This window comes from Talaromyces stipitatus, genomic scaffold (genome assembly GCF_000003125.1).
Source record: "Talaromyces stipitatus ATCC 10500 scf_1105507295555 genomic scaffold, whole genome shotgun sequence".
Taxonomy (NCBI): Eukaryota; Fungi; Ascomycota; class Eurotiomycetes; order Eurotiales; family Trichocomaceae; genus Talaromyces; species Talaromyces stipitatus.
The window spans coordinates 1,969,631-1,985,646 of record NW_002990116.1 but is presented as its reverse complement, the minus strand read 5'-3'; the positions used below and the strand labels follow the sequence as shown (position 1 = coordinate 1,985,646).

At 46.2% G+C, this 16,016-nt stretch overlaps 6 protein-coding genes across 6 annotated transcripts, besides 1 other annotated feature; 4 read left to right on the top strand and 2 right to left on the bottom strand.

The window, feature by feature from the left end:
* Window positions 1–1,138: 1,138 nt before the first annotated feature.
* Window positions 1,139–1,162: a microsatellite.
* A 216-nt stretch (window positions 1,163–1,378) lies between these two features.
* On the top strand, window positions 1,379–5,994 carry TSTA_118440 (ABC transporter, putative; the record flags this gene model as incomplete). Its single annotated transcript, XM_002482022.1, has 3 exons — window positions 1,379–1,754; window positions 1,812–5,824; window positions 5,880–5,994. 3 exons carry the CDS (start codon window positions 1,379–1,381, stop codon window positions 5,907–5,909), a joined length of 4,419 nt encoding a protein of 1,472 aa, XP_002482067.1. The 3' UTR covers window positions 5,910–5,994.
* A 1,169-nt stretch (window positions 5,995–7,163) lies between these two features.
* On the top strand, window positions 7,164–9,420 carry TSTA_118430 (MFS allantoate transporter, putative). The gene is made up of 9 exons (XM_002482021.1): window positions 7,164–7,459; window positions 7,522–7,669; window positions 7,728–7,758; window positions 7,812–8,078; window positions 8,141–8,358; window positions 8,415–8,744; window positions 8,804–8,897; window positions 8,948–9,145; window positions 9,209–9,420. The coding sequence occupies exons 1-9, from the start codon at window positions 7,175–7,177 to the stop codon at window positions 9,225–9,227; spliced, it is 1,590 nt and encodes a 529-aa protein (XP_002482066.1). The 5' UTR covers window positions 7,164–7,174; the 3' UTR covers window positions 9,228–9,420.
* Window positions 9,421–9,498: 78 nt separating this feature from the next.
* TSTA_118420 (uncharacterized protein) lies at window positions 9,499–10,185 on the bottom strand (the record flags this gene model as incomplete). The annotated part of the gene is made up of 2 exons (XM_002482020.1): window positions 9,499–9,926; window positions 9,951–10,185. The coding sequence occupies 2 exons, from the start codon at window positions 10,183–10,185 to the stop codon at window positions 9,499–9,501; spliced, it is 663 nt and encodes a 220-aa protein (XP_002482065.1).
* Window positions 10,186–10,579: 394 nt separating this feature from the next.
* On the bottom strand, window positions 10,580–12,314 carry TSTA_118410 (uncharacterized protein; the record flags this gene model as incomplete). Its single annotated transcript, XM_002482019.1, has 3 exons — window positions 12,109–12,314; window positions 11,896–12,047; window positions 10,580–11,747 (listed from the first exon to the last, which is right to left on the bottom strand). The coding sequence occupies exons 2-3, from the start codon at window positions 11,970–11,972 to the stop codon at window positions 10,580–10,582; spliced, it is 1,245 nt and encodes a 414-aa protein (XP_002482064.1). The 5' UTR covers window positions 11,973–12,047; window positions 12,109–12,314.
* Window positions 12,315–12,640: 326 nt separating this feature from the next.
* On the top strand, window positions 12,641–13,441 carry TSTA_118400 (glutathione-S-transferase theta, GST, putative; the record flags this gene model as incomplete). Its single annotated transcript, XM_002482018.1, has 2 exons — window positions 12,641–12,769; window positions 12,902–13,441. The coding sequence occupies 2 exons, from the start codon at window positions 12,641–12,643 to the stop codon at window positions 13,439–13,441; spliced, it is 669 nt and encodes a 222-aa protein (XP_002482063.1).
* A 761-nt stretch (window positions 13,442–14,202) lies between these two features.
* TSTA_118390 (alpha-1,3-glucanase, putative) lies at window positions 14,203–15,550 on the top strand (the record flags this gene model as incomplete). Its single annotated transcript, XM_002482017.1, has 2 exons — window positions 14,203–14,292; window positions 14,354–15,550. 2 exons carry the CDS (start codon window positions 14,203–14,205, stop codon window positions 15,548–15,550), a joined length of 1,287 nt encoding a protein of 428 aa, XP_002482062.1.
* Window positions 15,551–16,016: the final 466 nt, after the last annotated feature.

Below are 16,016 nucleotides of genomic sequence, written 5' to 3'. Positions count from 1 at the left end.
TACGATAAAAAAGAAGAAATGGTCGAAGTAGTCGTCGACTGGAGTTCAGAGAAAAGGTCGGGCATAGACTGACTACGACAACGGACCAAGCTGTATGCGAAACAGGCGCATGAAAAATACGCCGCAGATCCGTAGACAGCCCCGAACAAGGATTCAAGAAGAAAATCTGATACTTAGAGAGAACCTAGAGCGTAGTTAGTCATGGTATGGTGGATCCAAACTCGATATGCAGAACGCTACACGCTTTCCTGCATGAATCAGTATATGAGTTGCCGGGCCAGATCAGCTAGTAATTGACGAGTCATTTCGGAAGCAACTTCTTCTTGCGCACGGGACTTTTTTTGCTGAATGTTTTGGAGGAAACAATCATATCAACGCCAGATTGTATATCCAATATTACTGCTCAAGATGGATATGTGATGGGTTCGAGACGGAGCAGCAATCTATCTCCTGGTATCGAGTTCTTTTAGATCAATTGCAGAGGAAAATGCCGTTCAGCCGAAACAACAAGGCGATTGGTCCAGATTGGAATAATCTGTTTCGCTTAAAGGTGCTGAAGCCCCTAGTTTAGCTCCGTCTTTGGCATGTTTGCATTGTTTGCATTTATTCCTTGTCGCATCGTGATGTGTCAATGCAGGGTTGAACAAGATGCTACCTAGCAAACCGATATGTCCCGATGCAAATCGATGAGTCAACATGAATCATAAGACATATACACTCGCAGGGTGCAGCGCGGTGTGACCTCGAATGAAGCAAAATTACATCTACACATGGCAGAACAAAAGTTTAGGGTAGCGTAGCTTGCCCCGCAACGGAGCGCATTAGGGGACGGATTTACCCACGGAGTATATCAAAAGCCATTATCAGCAGCTCTTGTTGGTTCGTAATCAATTGGTCATTAAGTCGGTTATGCCTCGCGCGTCGCGACTGGATTAGTAATTCGACTTCTTGCTGGAGACTAGAATGGTATGGAGTGCGGACGATTCCCTCCGAGACCTTGACAGTGATACCATAGACTTTATCTGATGGGGCCGCCGTTTTGGCGGAGAAGAGTGTAGCTACTGGCTGCCATTTTGGGCAAGAGCTACTAAACCAGGCAGCTCCCGACAGTCGTCCCACTCTTATTTCTCGTTCCCTTTTCTTCTTCTTTTTCTTCTTCTTCACTCTTCACAAACCTGATACCCTGCACACTGCTGTGCAAATGGTTCTAGGTGCTGTGCAGTTTCTTTCAGCCTTGTCGGAGCTATCACCCCTAACTTTATTCAGATCCGGGCATTAATCCTAATCATCTAATCTGAACATTCACCTGGATATTAATACAGCAGACAGAATCAAACCATACTTTGCACTTGTGCTGGGTTCTCATCCAACAGGCGCAATGTCGTCACCTGCTATTCACACTGAATCATGGACCAAGGAAGATGAAAGTGTGCGCACCGAGGTCACTTATGAAGACGGCCGTGAACAAGTGAGAACCTCCAACCCTACTGGTCTCTCACGCATCCAATCCGGCGTTGATGTCGAGCGAGCAGAGAGGGATTTTGCAGAGCTCAATCGACAGTTCTCCAACATCTCCCAGCAAACGAGGCGATTGTCGAAACAGGCGTCGCGGCCTTCGAAACGCGCCTCCGTGCACGACCTCGAGAAGACCGGTAGCTCAAACGCATCATCTGATGATCCTTGGGATCTAGAGACATCTCTCCATGGATCTAAAGCAGCCGAGGTCGAGGCTGGAATCAAGCCGAAGCATATTGGTAGGCTATCAACATTACGTTGCGAAATGTATTAGCGCAAACTGACCGACAATCTAGGTGTCGTCTGGGATGGTCTCACAGTACGAGGATTCGGCGGAGTCAAGACATTCGTACAGACGTTTCCAGATGCCGTGATCGGCTTTTTCAACGTGTATGCTACAATAAAAACTCTTCTAGGGTTTCAAAAGCAAGGTGCGGAAGTGGACATTCTTCACAATTTCCGAGGCGTACTTAAGCCTGGAGAAATGGTATTGGTTCTAGGTCGGCCCGGCTCCGGTTGTACTACGTTCTTGAAAGTCATTACGAATCAACGCTACGGTTACACATCGTTTGATGGTGAGGTATCATACGGACCATTCGATAGCAACACCTTTGCAAAACGGTTTCGCGGTGAAGCTGTCTACAACCAAGAAGATGATGTCCACCACCCAACCCTAACTGTTGGCCAGACACTCTCATTCGCCCTCGACACCAAAACGCCAGGCAAGAGACCCGCTGGTGTGTCGAAAAAGGAGTTCAAGGAAAAGGTCATACAACTATTGCTGAAGATGTTCAACATTGAACATACAGTAAACACGGTTGTCGGCAATGCTTTCGTTCGGGGTGTCTCTGGAGGCGAGCGCAAACGAGTGAGTATCGCAGAAATGATGATCACTTCTGGCACCGTCTTAGCTTGGGACAATACAACTCGAGGCTTGGACGCATCTACTGCCCTAGACTTCGCAAAGTCTCTCCGGATTATGACCAACATCTACAAAACAACAACATTCGTCTCTTTGTACCAGGCATCGGAAAATATCTATGAGCAATTCGACAAAGTCATGGTCATCGACGAAGGCCGCCAAGTCTTCTTTGGACCTACGACTGAAGCAAGAGCCTATTTTGAAGGACTTGGTTTCATGCCGAAACCTCGACAGACAACGCCTGATTATTTGACCGGTTGCACTGACCCGTTTGAAAGGGAATACCAAGATGGCCGCAACTCTGACAATGTGCCGTCCACGCCAGATGCTTTGGTAAAGGCTTTCGATGAGTCCAAGTACCGCACATTGCTTGACCAGGAAATTGCAGCATATCGTACACAAATCCAAGAAGAAAAGCATGTTTACGAAGAATTCGAGCTTGCTCACCAGGAAGCCAAACGCAAGCACACCGCTAAATCTTCGGTTTACTCGATCCCCTTTTATCTTCAGATTTGGGCCCTGATGAAACGTCAGTTTCTTGTAAAGTGGCAGGACAAATTCACTTTGACTGTCTCTTGGGCTACATCTATTATCACGGCTATTGTTTTAGGAACGGTTTGGTACAAATTGCCAACTAACAGTTCAGGCGCATTCACTCGAGGTGGACTGTTGTTCATATCCCTACTTTTCAACGCTTTCCAAGCTTTCGCAGAGCTAGGTTCAACTATGCTTGGTCGTCCGATTGTGAACAAGCATAAAGCCTATACATTCCACCGTCCAAGTGCCTTATGGATCGCTCAAATCCTGGTCGATACTGCTTTTGCTGCTGTGCAAATCTTGGTTTTCAGTATCATTGTCTACTTCATGTGCGGTCTAGTCCTCGACGCCGGAGCCTTCTTCACATTCGTCCTCATCATCATAACCGGATATCTCTCCATGACTTTGTTCTTCCGAACAATTGGCTGTTTGTGCCCTGATTTTGACTATGCGATGAAATTTGCAGCCGTCATCATTACGCTGTATGTTCTTACCGCTGGCTATCTTATCCAGTATCAGAGCGAGCAAGTCTGGTTGCGTTGGATCTTTTACATCAATGCCCTCGGTTTAGGATTTGCCGCTTTGATGGTGAATGAGTTCAAACGAATTACTTTGACTTGCTCCACCTCGTCTCTGGTACCCTCTTATGGTGACATCGCTCATCAAACATGTACTCTCCAAGGAAGTTCCCCCGGTTCAGACATCATTCCAGGTTCCGCCTATCTCAGTGCCGGCTTCAGTTACGAGACCGGAGATCTTTGGCGTAACTTTGGAATCATTGTGGCATTGATTGCTTTCTTCTTGTTCACCAATGCTTATTTGGGAGAATCCGTGAACTGGGGTGCAGGCGGTAGAACTATTACCTTCTATCAGAAAGAGAACGCCGAGCGGAAGAAGCTGAACGAGGAACTGATGGCTAAAAAGCAGAGACGTCAGAATAAAGAGGCAGTCGATTCTTCCTCAAATCTGAATATCACCTCAAAAGCCGTGCTAACCTGGGAGGATGTTAATTATGATGTACCAGTACCATCTGGCACCCGTCGATTACTCAACTCGGTCTATGGCTATGTCCAGCCGGGCAAGCTGACCGCTTTGATGGGCGCATCTGGGGCCGGAAAAACAACGCTGTTGGACGTGTTGGCTGCCCGTAAAAGTATTGGCGTTATCACGGGAGATATTCTAGTTGATGGCCATAGGCCTGGGGCATCTTTCCAGCGTGGTACCTCTTACGCAGAACAGCTAGACGTGCACGAGCCTACTCAGACTGTACGTGAAGCGTTGCGCTTCTCCGCTGAACTTCGTCAACCTTATCACGTGCCATTAGAAGAGAAACATGCTTACGTTGAGGAAATCATATCTCTGTTGGAATTAGAGACATTGGCAGATGCAGTTATTGGATTTCCAGAAATTGGGTTATCTGTGGAGGAGCGTAAACGAGTGACCATTGGTGTGGAGCTTGCCGCCAAACCTGAGCTCTTACTGTTTTTGGACGAGCCCACGTCAGGTCTTGACAGCCAGTCTGCCTTTAATATCGTACGGTTCCTGCGCAAACTAGCCGCAGCTGGTCAAGCCATTCTTTGCACGATTCACCAACCCAACTCGGCCTTGTTTTCAAGCTTTGACCGATTGCTCCTGTTACAGAAGGGCGGCAATTGCGTTTACTTTGGTGATATTGGTGAAGACAGTCGTGTCCTGATCGATTATTTCCGGCGCAACGGAGCCGAATGTCCTCCAAACGCAAATCCCGCTGAATGGATGCTTGACGCTATTGGTGCTGGCCAAACTCCACGAATTGGGGATCGTGATTGGGGCGATATATGGCGCGAATCTCCCGAACTGGCTCAAATCAAGGAAGATATTACGAAAATGAAGAATGAACGTTCAGCACAGAACAGTTCGAGTGGGAGCTCTTCTCAAGAGGTCGAGTACGCAACGCCTACCTGGTATCAGATCAAAACTGTCGTTCGACGGACGAACTTGTCCTTCTGGCGATCACCGAATTACGGATTTACCAGGTTATTTGTCCACGCGGTTATTGCACTTCTCACCGGTCTGATGTTTCTCCAGTTAGACGATTCACGGTCTTCTCTTCAGTACCGTGTTTTCGTTTTGTTCCAGATAACCGTCATTCCGGCCATCATCATCCAACAAGTGGAGCCCAAGTATGAGTTTTCACGACTGATCTCTTATCGGGAGTCTGCATCGAAGACCTATAAATCGCTTGCGTTTGCAATTGCTATGGTAGTGGCTGAAGTTCCGTACAGTTTACTCTGCACGGTTGCTTTCTTCTTGCCCATCTACTATATCCCAGGCTTCCAGAGTGCCTCAGACCGTGCCGGATATCAGTTTCTTATGGTTCTTATCACCGAGTTCTTCGCAGTCACATTGGGCCAGATGGTTGCAGCAATCACGCCAAGTTCGTATATCTCCGCACAACTCAATCCTCCTCTGATCATCACCTTTGCGCTGTTCTGTGGCGTAGCCATTCCCAAACCTCAGATTCCCAAGTTCTGGAGAGCATGGTTGTATCAGCTTGACCCATTCACCCGTCTAATTGGTGGTATGTTGGTGACGGAGCTACATGATCGTGAAGTCGTCTGCAAAAACGCGGAACTCAATACCTTTTCTGCGCCTGATGGTCAAACTTGTGGTGAATATATGGCTCCTTACTTTGCAGCGGGCGCTCCGGGCTACCTTGTCAATAATGCAACAAGCGCTTGTCAATACTGTGCTTACAAGGTTGGAGATCAGTTTTATGAAGCCTTTGACTTAAGTTATAATAATCGCTGGAGAGATTTGGGTATCTTTGCTTGCTTCATCGTCAGCAACATCGTCATTCTTTTCCTCGGGGTGAGTAAACCATCTTCACATGTTTGATTCTAAACCCACTAACAGTACTGTATAGGCGCGATACCTGAACTTCAACAAGCGTTAAGCCATGTTTTGCATTTCCAATAGAGAAAGAAGAAGTGGAACTAGATTAAATAGAGAATAGAGACCCTTTCATGATTCCACAGTAGTCTGCTCTTGTTGCGTTCCAGAGACGGAGTAAGCTGAATTAAGTACGCCTAGGTAAATCGGAATAGAGTGCTCTAGTTGAGTAGATGGGTATATAGTGGAACCTGGCTATAACGAACAGAAGGCCTCTCAGGGCCCAAGCCAATATATCCAGAATTAAGTTCGATTTAGTGATGAAGGGGCATCTCCAATACATTGATCCATTTTAGCATTAACAAATTGGATGCTCTTCGGTTCCATATCAAAGTCATCCAAGCCGATATTAGTGGAAATGTGGAGCGGCCTTCCTTTCGTTATAGCCACGATCTACTACATTTGACCTATCTCTCACTGAAAAACCGCTGCTTAGCCACATGTTTGCAAGAAACCAGATTGTTTTATAGTGGAAAGGATTGTTAGGGTTCCGACAGTCGTTGACGAATTTCTACCTAATCGAGTAATTTCGTCAATTAGGGTTCGCCGTATGAATGTCACAGGATTATTAGTCCCCCACGAAATATTGGTCGACCTGTCACATTCATGATCATGTCAGCATTGGCATCAACATAGCCGACATCCTTTCTACCTAGGTAAATTTATACGAACGATCTCGGACATACTTTGAGTCTCAATACGAACGAAACAAGTCACTCGGACTAAGTCCGAGAATCAACTCATCATGCTCAGAAGACCTGGATTTTGTTCCACCAACCAAATCAATTATTCCACATAGGTTAGTCTGTGCTATCATTTCTAGGCTTTCCAATAGAAATAAAAGACTCAACCCCGCAAATTCGTGAAGTGTTTCCCCATACTATTTTCTTGTGGAGAGAAGCTCCCCGCAAAGTATGGGGAGCCACATCGATCTGCGCCTGATACCAAGTCTTGTTTCTCCGCCTCGCACTTACGCCGCGAATATGTACTACATAGTACTGGATCGGAGAGGTCTCCTGTGGACCCTTGGTGGTAGAGAGGATGTATGTCGAATTTGAGTTGGGATAGTCGGCATAGATGCCGGATTGGATATTGTGTGGCCGTTAGTAGGATTCCTTCAACTATATCTTGGGGTACATAATCCTGTCATTGCGCTGTATACCACCTGCACAGAACTCGCTATTTCCAAAATTTGTCCGTTGCATTTATCGTACCAACGAGTTATCTAAACACACTTCACATATACCTAATCGATACAGAGAACTGCCCATGGGCAAGTCAACAGAAACAACAGGGGCTGATACCCCACCCTCATCCGGCGATATAGCAGCAGCAGCAGCAACCCATAGAGAACATGCCATGGAGGTAGAAGATCCCATCCAGGTCAAAAAATGGAATACCAAAGACGGCGATGCCGCACTCGCTCTGTTCGAAAACAGTGACGATCTCCATGAACCTGTCAGTTATGAGGATGAGAAGAAGGTCTTGCGTAAGATTGATTTTATGATTCTGCCTTATTTGGCGGTTTGTTATGCGTTTTTCTATATTGATAAGGTTCGTACGTCCTTCTGGTGTTTTCACTCGAGAGGTCGAATGTTGATGGAGGGTGTGTGAAGACAACACTCAGCTATGCGGCCATATTCGGTATTCGAGAGGATCTTAATCTTGTCGGTACAAAGTACAACTGGTTGAGTAGTTTGTTTTATTTTGGATTTTTGGCGTGGGCCTTTCCGACCAATTTCTTGTTGCAGAGATTACCTATCGGTGAGTGTCTCCTACCCTCTGGGGTCCTACTCGGAAGTATGGTCTAACTAATCTGTAGGAAAATATCTCGGCTTTAACATCTTCATGTGGTAGATCTTCCTCACGAATCACAAAGTAGTAATGCTTGAGCTGACTTAGATAGGGGCGTATTTCTCATGCTCCAAGCCGCATGTCACAACTTCGCCACGCTTGGAGTTCTTCGAACACTTGCTGGTGCCGCCGAAGCATGCTCTGATCCAGGCTTCATGTTGGTAACTAGTATGTGGTACACAAGACGAGAGCAACCCGTACGTATTGGTCTGTGGTATACGGCCAATGGCTTCGGGATTGCACTCGGCGGACTGCTCGGTTACGGCATTGGTAATATCAGAGGTGCATTGCCGTCGTGGAAATATGAGTTTTTGATCATGTAGGGCCTCGATTTATCTTTTCTATGATTGTGATTAGATTACTGACAATACTGCGAAATAGTGGCGCTCTGTGTTCAGTATGGGGTATTGTCATGTTCATCTATCTCCCCGACAGCCCAGTGACAGCCAAAGGCTTGACATTGCGAGAACGTCGTATCGCCGTGGAACGTTTGCGTGAAAATCAGACCGGTATTGAGAATAAACACCTGAAACCATACCAGATCCGGGAAGCCTTTACCGACTACAAGTTATACATGTTTTTCCTCCTTGGTGTCGTTTGTAAGTCTTTTCCCTTCTATTTTTATTTGCTTCGAACAGGAAGTAATGTATTGCAGGCAACGTTCCCAACGGTGGCATCTCCAACTTCGGCACTATCATTATCAAAGGCTTCGGCTTCTCGACACTGGTCACTACACTTATGCAAATCCCCTACGGAGTCATCATTGCTCTTTCCATCCTACTCTGTGTCTTCCTCAACGATCGTTTCGAGAACAGAAGATGTGTATTCGTCCTTCTCTTCTTGATCCCTAACATTGCAGGAGCCTTTGGGCTTCGGTTTGTCCCTCTTGACCGGAAAGTGGGCAGGTTGATATGTTATTATTTGACGGGGCCGTATAATGCGGCGTTTGTGCTGGTACTTAGTATGCAGATTGCTAATACTGCTGGTACGAAGCTTCTCCCTCACCTACTGCTTGCCAATGACTGATGGGATTTGGGCATGTAGGACATACCAAGAAAGTCGTCACAAATGCAGTACTGTTTCTTGGATATTGCACTGGTAATATTGCTGGTCCATTCTTTTATAAGACTGATCAAGCGTATGCCTCTTTCCTTCCCGCCATCTAAACGACTCAGCTAACGTCTCCAGACCAACATACTCCCTCGGTATCTGGTCCATGATCGGATCCCATCTCATCGAAGTCGTCCTCATTTCAACCCTCGGTCTTCTTCTGCGATGGGAGAACAAAAGACGTGATAAGATCCAGTCAGAGATGGAGGGCGGATTGGAAGGAAGGGATTTGGATGCCACTGCGTTTTTGGATTTGACTGATCGGGAGAATTTGAAGTGCGTATTACACCTTTGCTTCGATTTGATGATGAGGAAAGCTGACTGGTCCGATTGTGGCAGTTTTCGATATATTTACTAAGCTGTGGATGTTATAGTTGACATGGACTTTTCAAATTTCAGAAGATTGAGAAGAATTTAAATATCCGTACTTAGAGAAACGATGTTTCGTCCATGGCTTTTGTCGCACCATATCGAACTTGGAACATAGGGAGTTTGATGCAATCAATCCATGTAACTAGATATCTACCTAGGTAGAATATACATCATGTTTCAAAAAAAGCTTTGCTATATTATCATCCATGGCTGCATAGGAGCGCGATATCAACAAAGTCACAATCTCCCCAGCCTCCTCAATTGGTGATGACCACTGCGCTTTTAACCAAAAGTCCTTCGACCGCAACCTTGACCAGGAAGCTTGCAACACTAGTAACACTCACGCTGTCGGATAAACTCATTCCTACACCGTTACTGCCTAGCATTTTAACCTCCCTCTTCGTGGCGTCCAGCTTCTGATCGTCAAATTGTAGCCTCACAGCTCTCACCAGAGTCCAATCCATTTTAGTGAGCCGAATCTCCCTGTCTACAAGGCTGTGATCTTCGAGCGCGTACTTGACATTGGTCCACGACAAGAATGCTTTGCTCAACCATGGCAGGTTATCCCATGAATCCCCTACACCTGCCGTCGACATCACTACAATGCGACGAATGCCTGCATGCTCCAGAACCTCGCAGACATTAGCGCACGAATCGGCCAGGAAGCGAGGAGGTGAGACTTGGGCTGTAAAAGGGCTGTCGGATTTACGGACTGTGTTCAAAGTAATGATTGCTGCAGAAGGTGATAGAGAAGGCACCGCGAAAAGAGCGTTGCGTATGTCGGATTTTGATAGCGGAGAGCCAGTGACGATGGTTAGGCCAGGACGAGGTGTGAGACTGCTAGAGGTACGCACAAGGGCTACTGCTGTGTAGCCCTGGGAGAGTAGTTCAGATACAACGTGCTGGCCGGTTCGTCCACTGGCCCCAAGGAGGAGGAAATGCATGGTTTTGACGAATACTCGTTTGCGTGAGCTTGATGAGAGAGGGAGAGGAGTTTTAACAAAAGAGATCGACAGGGATGAGGACTCCTTTATGAAGACCTTCAGAACGAACAAGCATGGTGGCGAGAGAGGCTCAGAGACAGAGACAGCCGCTCATTGGTCTGCTCGGTCTGTGTGCTGCAATTGGAAATACATGTAATTTCAGGCATATGCTTATTCCACTATTCTTATCTTCGGCTCTTTCAGCTTTAGGTTTCCGTCTAGACCGCGTTGGATAGAGTAATAGTAACCCCGACTTTCCCCGCTTGACCTGTTAACAATATAGCAGAGATTGGATATTCCATTAACACTAAAATGAAGGAATCAGATGCGAGTCGAATCCTCCCATGCCAATTTCCTAATCACTCATTGTGGAGATTTCCTCCCGATTACCATTAGACCCACTGCACGTTATATAAGTCCTAACTCTTCCATCCACTTCATTGGCTAAGGCCTGTAATCGGTCACTCTCATCCCGTAGGTCGGCATAAAGATCCGGTGGAGAGTCTAATGCCCCCAAGAGGACAATTTTCAGTATGATATGAAAGATGCGCAAGAAGGACACTGAAATAGGCTCGGGACCTGAAGGTCCGTACTCCGTCTGAACAAGCTCAAGGTCATTAAGCCACGAGCCTAAAGAGTCTAGCAGAGTTGCTTTCTCGGGGACCAATCGAAGAGCGGTTTCTACTGTTTCGACTCGAGACACTTTGTCGAGGAATCCAAGTGTCAACGCAGCAATCCTTGTAAGCTCCGTCCGCATATCGGGTGCGATCGTGCGAGATCCAACAGGTTGTTGTTGAGACGCAAGCGGACACGCAGACAACGGCGTATCGCTTATCTCTGCTGTTACTGGAGGATCTGTAAATTTACATGGTGCAACAAACAGCTTAATGATGAAAACATCCAGGAAAGGTAGTTGGTCATGCAGTGCAGGTAATAAATTGTTGGCAGCATCATAATATGGTCTTGCTCGGTATTCGTGCATGATCCTGAGTCCTTTAATGATATGTTGAGCCATCGCAGAATAATTTTTCCGCACTTGCTCAATGCTGATGAAGATCTGACAACAAAGCAATGCTGACTTCAACTCGCTGGAACCCGAGGATGACAGGTTAGACGCAAGGCCACCTAAAGCAATCGTGTATTGCCGGAGGCCATAGCGATGTCTTGAAGTCTGATGAGCGAAAGACGCGTCACCATCTCCGACCGTCTCTAAATCTTCTCGGAGAGCTCTGAGTGACAAGAGCGCGTGTCGTACAAGCGGATCCGTTAGGCTGGTTTGGAGTATTTGCCTGGCTTCTTCGTCACAGCCCAGATTCACGTTGAACAGAGTTTTGGTCGAGAAGTGGCGACTGAGAAGGTCGATGTCTTGAAAAGTGACCCTAATGGAGGTGGGTTGTGAACTAACAACTGACTTGATGCTACTAGCATAAGCGTTCTTGATAGGTTCACCGGTAAAGATTCTAAAGGGGGAGTCGTAGCCATCGCAAGTCCGGCCAGTTTTGACACATTTCTGGCACAATGGTCTACTCTCATCGCACTTGACCTGAATTAGCGCCAAAGGATGTTCGGAAAGAATGAACGTCGTTGGTTACCTTGATTTTCCTGATTCTATTGGTGGGTAAGCACAATCACAGGAGAGCTGACATTCCTATCTGAGCAATACAAACTTACCTGCAGGTCGAGCAACCGGTTTTCATCTTAGTTTTACATTTCATATCCCGCCTGCGGGTCACAACGCTTCCGGCCATCGTCAGGCTGAGGGACGGGAATTCACGTTTGTTGCGCAGCACCCTTTAGACGAAAGAAAGAAAGAGTCGTTGAGCCTTCAAGTACAAGTCGAATAAGCTAAGTCACTTGGCGGTGAATCAGGGCTGTGATATCCACCTCTCTTCTTAAATAAACCTCAACCCATGTCAGAATAAGGCCCACCAATGTCGTACTGGTGCTCCACGGCTATCATTTGGTAGGATAAGAGATTTGTCATCTGTATACAGCACAAAAACCCATCACCGGAGTTTATTGAGCTTGTAGCTGGCAAGGGATCCGAGCAGACGAATCAAAAGTTCCAATATGATTCATATCATCTCTGCATGAGTAGGAAGGCTGACCGGCCTTAAAAGCACGAGGTTAAAATTAGATTTAAATAGTGGAGACATTACGCTAACTCGATTGGGTAGTGATAGCGAACCAGCCATTTGCAAGGCTTCATTTTCGTTTTCTACCCAGTACACAGGTTTCCTCAATGGAAGTGAAGAAATCCAGGCTATGTAGATACTGCTGGATCCTGCTCTATTTGTGATGTCGTCGGCTTATAAATGAAGTCGCTGGCCCGACTTCTCTTGAAATGTGTGCTTACATTATGGCCAAGATCACAAATAGACCAATATTCACGTCGAGACTACTGCACAACTCGAAAATGCCAGCTTTTACTCTATATGGCTCTCGCGGTTCGACAAACACAGACCGTGTACGCCTAACTCTCGCTGAAGGTGGATTCACGGATTATGAACTCGTGCTTCTTAACCTTTCAAAAGGGGAGCAAAGGGTGGGTGATCGTTTCTTTTGAATGTCGATACGTGCGGTCTCTCCTTGTAAAAAAAAACTGTACCCATGTTGTGTCGTGTCGCAAAATATTTCCTCGATTATCAGGTATTTTGAGCTAACGCTGTTATACCAGTCCAAAGAACACTTGAAACGTCACCCATGGGGTAAAATACCTGCAGTAACCTCTGACGAGGGCTTCACTCTCTACGAGAGTCGCGCGATCTGCAAATACCTCGCAAAAACGTACTCCTTTCGTCTTTTACCACCCAACTCCGATGTCGAAGCCACAGCGCTATTTGACGAGGCGCAAAGCGTAGAAATGCTCTACTTCGCAGAACCTGCAGGTAGAATCGCATTTGAAAAATTCGCCAAAAGATTTATGGGCCTGCCTCCAAATGAAGCTGTCATCGCAGATGCATTGCGGTCGGTTGAGATGTTTTTCGATGTTGCGGATCGTCTCTTACATAACAGAGACTATATGGCTGGAAATGAGTTTACTCTAGTAGATATCTACTACATTCCGCTGATCCAAAGACTTTTTGCATGCGGGTATGGAGATGTCATCGACAGTCGCGAAGCTGTGAGGGCATGGTGGGACCGATGCGTGAAGCGACCAGCCATACAGAGGGTGCTGGTTGCGGATAAGGAAGCTGCGGTTGCTGCTAGTGAATAAGATGAGAAGCGTATAGTCATTCTGCTATTATTCTGAGAGGAGACTTTATGTCAGGAAGTGTCTGGAAATTTAATTGAACCCATCCACCACGATGTATTGAATACGAGAAGTCTGTAAAATGGGCAACGCTAGACACTCGAAGAATAGGTAATCCCAAGAAAGAAGATAGAGCACATAAAGATACTTGAATACATTACATCAATAATATAACTGTTTCTCTTTTGGCTAGAAATGAATCGTTACCTTTTAAGAATGCTTGTCATTCAGGTATACTAAGGGAGTAAGCTAGGGTTTTACCCCTATCGGGACCAATTGTTAATGACTTCGAACCCCTAAATACGCTTCATGGTTTCTGGACTATGTTACTCTCAGACATCGATCTCCTACATGATTTCATATGATTCAGTATGTAATTAATTTCCCGGAAATTCCAACACGTGGGAACGCCTCCCTGTCCATACCAGACCGAGACAACAACATTGATAGTTTAAGTTGATTACGTGCCATGTTGGATGAGCTTTCTGCTAATACGTAGTCTATTTTCTAATTGAATTATGTGCACTGCTCGTTTGTTGTTTATTTTTCATAGAAGATCGGAGTGTTGGCGCGGAGGTAAGAATGTTGTTGAAGCATTTAGGGTTTGCAGCGCGAGCTCGGATATTAGAGGATGTATATCTTCCAATCTTCGCGTTTATTGTGACTATCAGTTTGTCTTTCTTACCTAGGTACAATGCGCTTTTCTTGCGTCGATAGCGTTCAATATGGTCCTCTATCAATTGACGTTCCTCCTCTTCGCTCTCATCGACCATGCTACAGCTGCTATGCCCAAATTCGTCTTTGCGCACTTTATCGTGAGTTTAATTTGAGTCCAAATTGAGGAGAGCTTTGATAAACAAATTGACTCTATATTAGGGTGGCAACGCGGCATCTCTCACACAAGATCAATGGGAATCAGAAATCAGATTAGCTAAACATTCGCTTATCGACGGATTTGCATTGAACATAGCCCAACAAGACACAAATACAGAGAATATCTTACAAAAAGCATATGCTGCAGCTGAGAATGTCGGAGATTTCTCCCTTTTTCTTTCCTTTGATTATCTGTCCGGCGGTCCTTGGCCAGTGGATAGAGTGGTCGACACCATCAACAAGTACAAGGAGTCACCGGCGCAATTTTACTACAATGGCAGACCACTTGTTTCAACATTTGAAGGAGTGGCCAATATTAACGACTGGCCTGGTATACGCAACAAGACAGGCTGTTTTGCCATTCCGGATTGGACGAGTCTCGGGCCGCAGCGATTTGCAGAAGTTCGGCATAACGTGGACGGATTCTTCAGTTGGGATGCGTGGCCTGCTGGTGCCAATAATAAGTCGCTTTATAGTGATCGAGTGTGGAAAAACGCTACCCATGGTAGACCATATATGATGCCTGTTTCGCCGTGGTTTTATACGAATCTTTCCCAATGGAACAAGAATTGGTTGTGGAAAGGTGCTCAGCTCTGGACAGAGCGATGGGAACAGATTTATCGTTTCCAGCCAGATTTGGTTCAGATTATTTCGTGGAATGACTACGGTGAATCGCACTACATCGGTCCCGTTCATGCCGATGGTATACCGCAAGGAGCAGCACGATACGTCGAGAACAATCACCACGACGCATGGCGAGAATTGCTGCCATACTTTATTGCATCATACAAATTTGGTGATAGATCCCGAATCCGCATTGCACGAGACACGTTGGTCTACTGGTACAGACCCAACCCGAACCAATCCGGTAGTAATGGTGGTACTACTGGTAATTGTCCGCAACAGGGTCAACAAGCAATGGACCCAGCAGCCCTTGCGGAGGACAAAATCTACATTGCTGTCCTGGTCAAGGAGCCAAGTTGGATTAGTGTACAGATTGGGAGTAATAACATAACTAGCTTGTATGCAGATCGGGCCGGATTGAGTACGTTCGAGGTACCCTTTGACGGGCAGACGGGTAACACGAAATTCTGGATTATGAGAAATCGGACTGAAGTTGCATACACCACGGGACCAGCTATTACGGCTGATTGTGTTGATGGAATAGTTAATTGGAATGCAATTGTTGGCTCGACGTGAATGAGATGACCCTTGAGCCCGATGAAGCTGTGCAGACACGGTGTGGCATGTTTGTTTTGTCTCTAAATACCTTGAAAGAACTTTTTTGAGCTCTATTTCTTTTCAAAACTCCATAACTCACAGTCTGATAGACAATAGTCGTGTACCTTGCATTAGATAACTAGCCTCGGAGTAACTTAGTTAACTAACGTTAAGCATCGGAGTACGTAATTACATAGTAGGGCTATCGTAGCAACGTGACCAGCTGATAAGATAAGAGACCGTGTGACTACGGCAGCTGATAGGAGGCCGATGTTATCATTGTTATGGGGCCTTTGGTTAGCCTTTAGGTAAGGTACAGTTCCTCCCGTGCCTGGCTGCCTCCCTTCTGTTTACTCCTTCGCATGCCTCTCCGATTACAAATACTGCTCCCTATATTCACTACACGTATCACTACCAGCTCTAGTTCCTTCATTCTGCATACCCT

Coding starts and splice junctions, on each gene's coding strand:
- TSTA_118430 (XM_002482021.1), top strand. CDS start 7,175: ATGGGCAAGTCAACAGAAACAACAGGGGCTGATACCCCACCCTCATCC. Junction 7,670..7,727: donor GTTGCAGAGATTACCTATCG/GTGAGTGTCTCC, acceptor ACTAATCTGTAG/GAAAATATCTCGGCTTTAAC. Junction 8,359..8,414: donor TTTCCTCCTTGGTGTCGTTT/GTAAGTCTTTTC, acceptor AATGTATTGCAG/GCAACGTTCCCAACGGTGGC.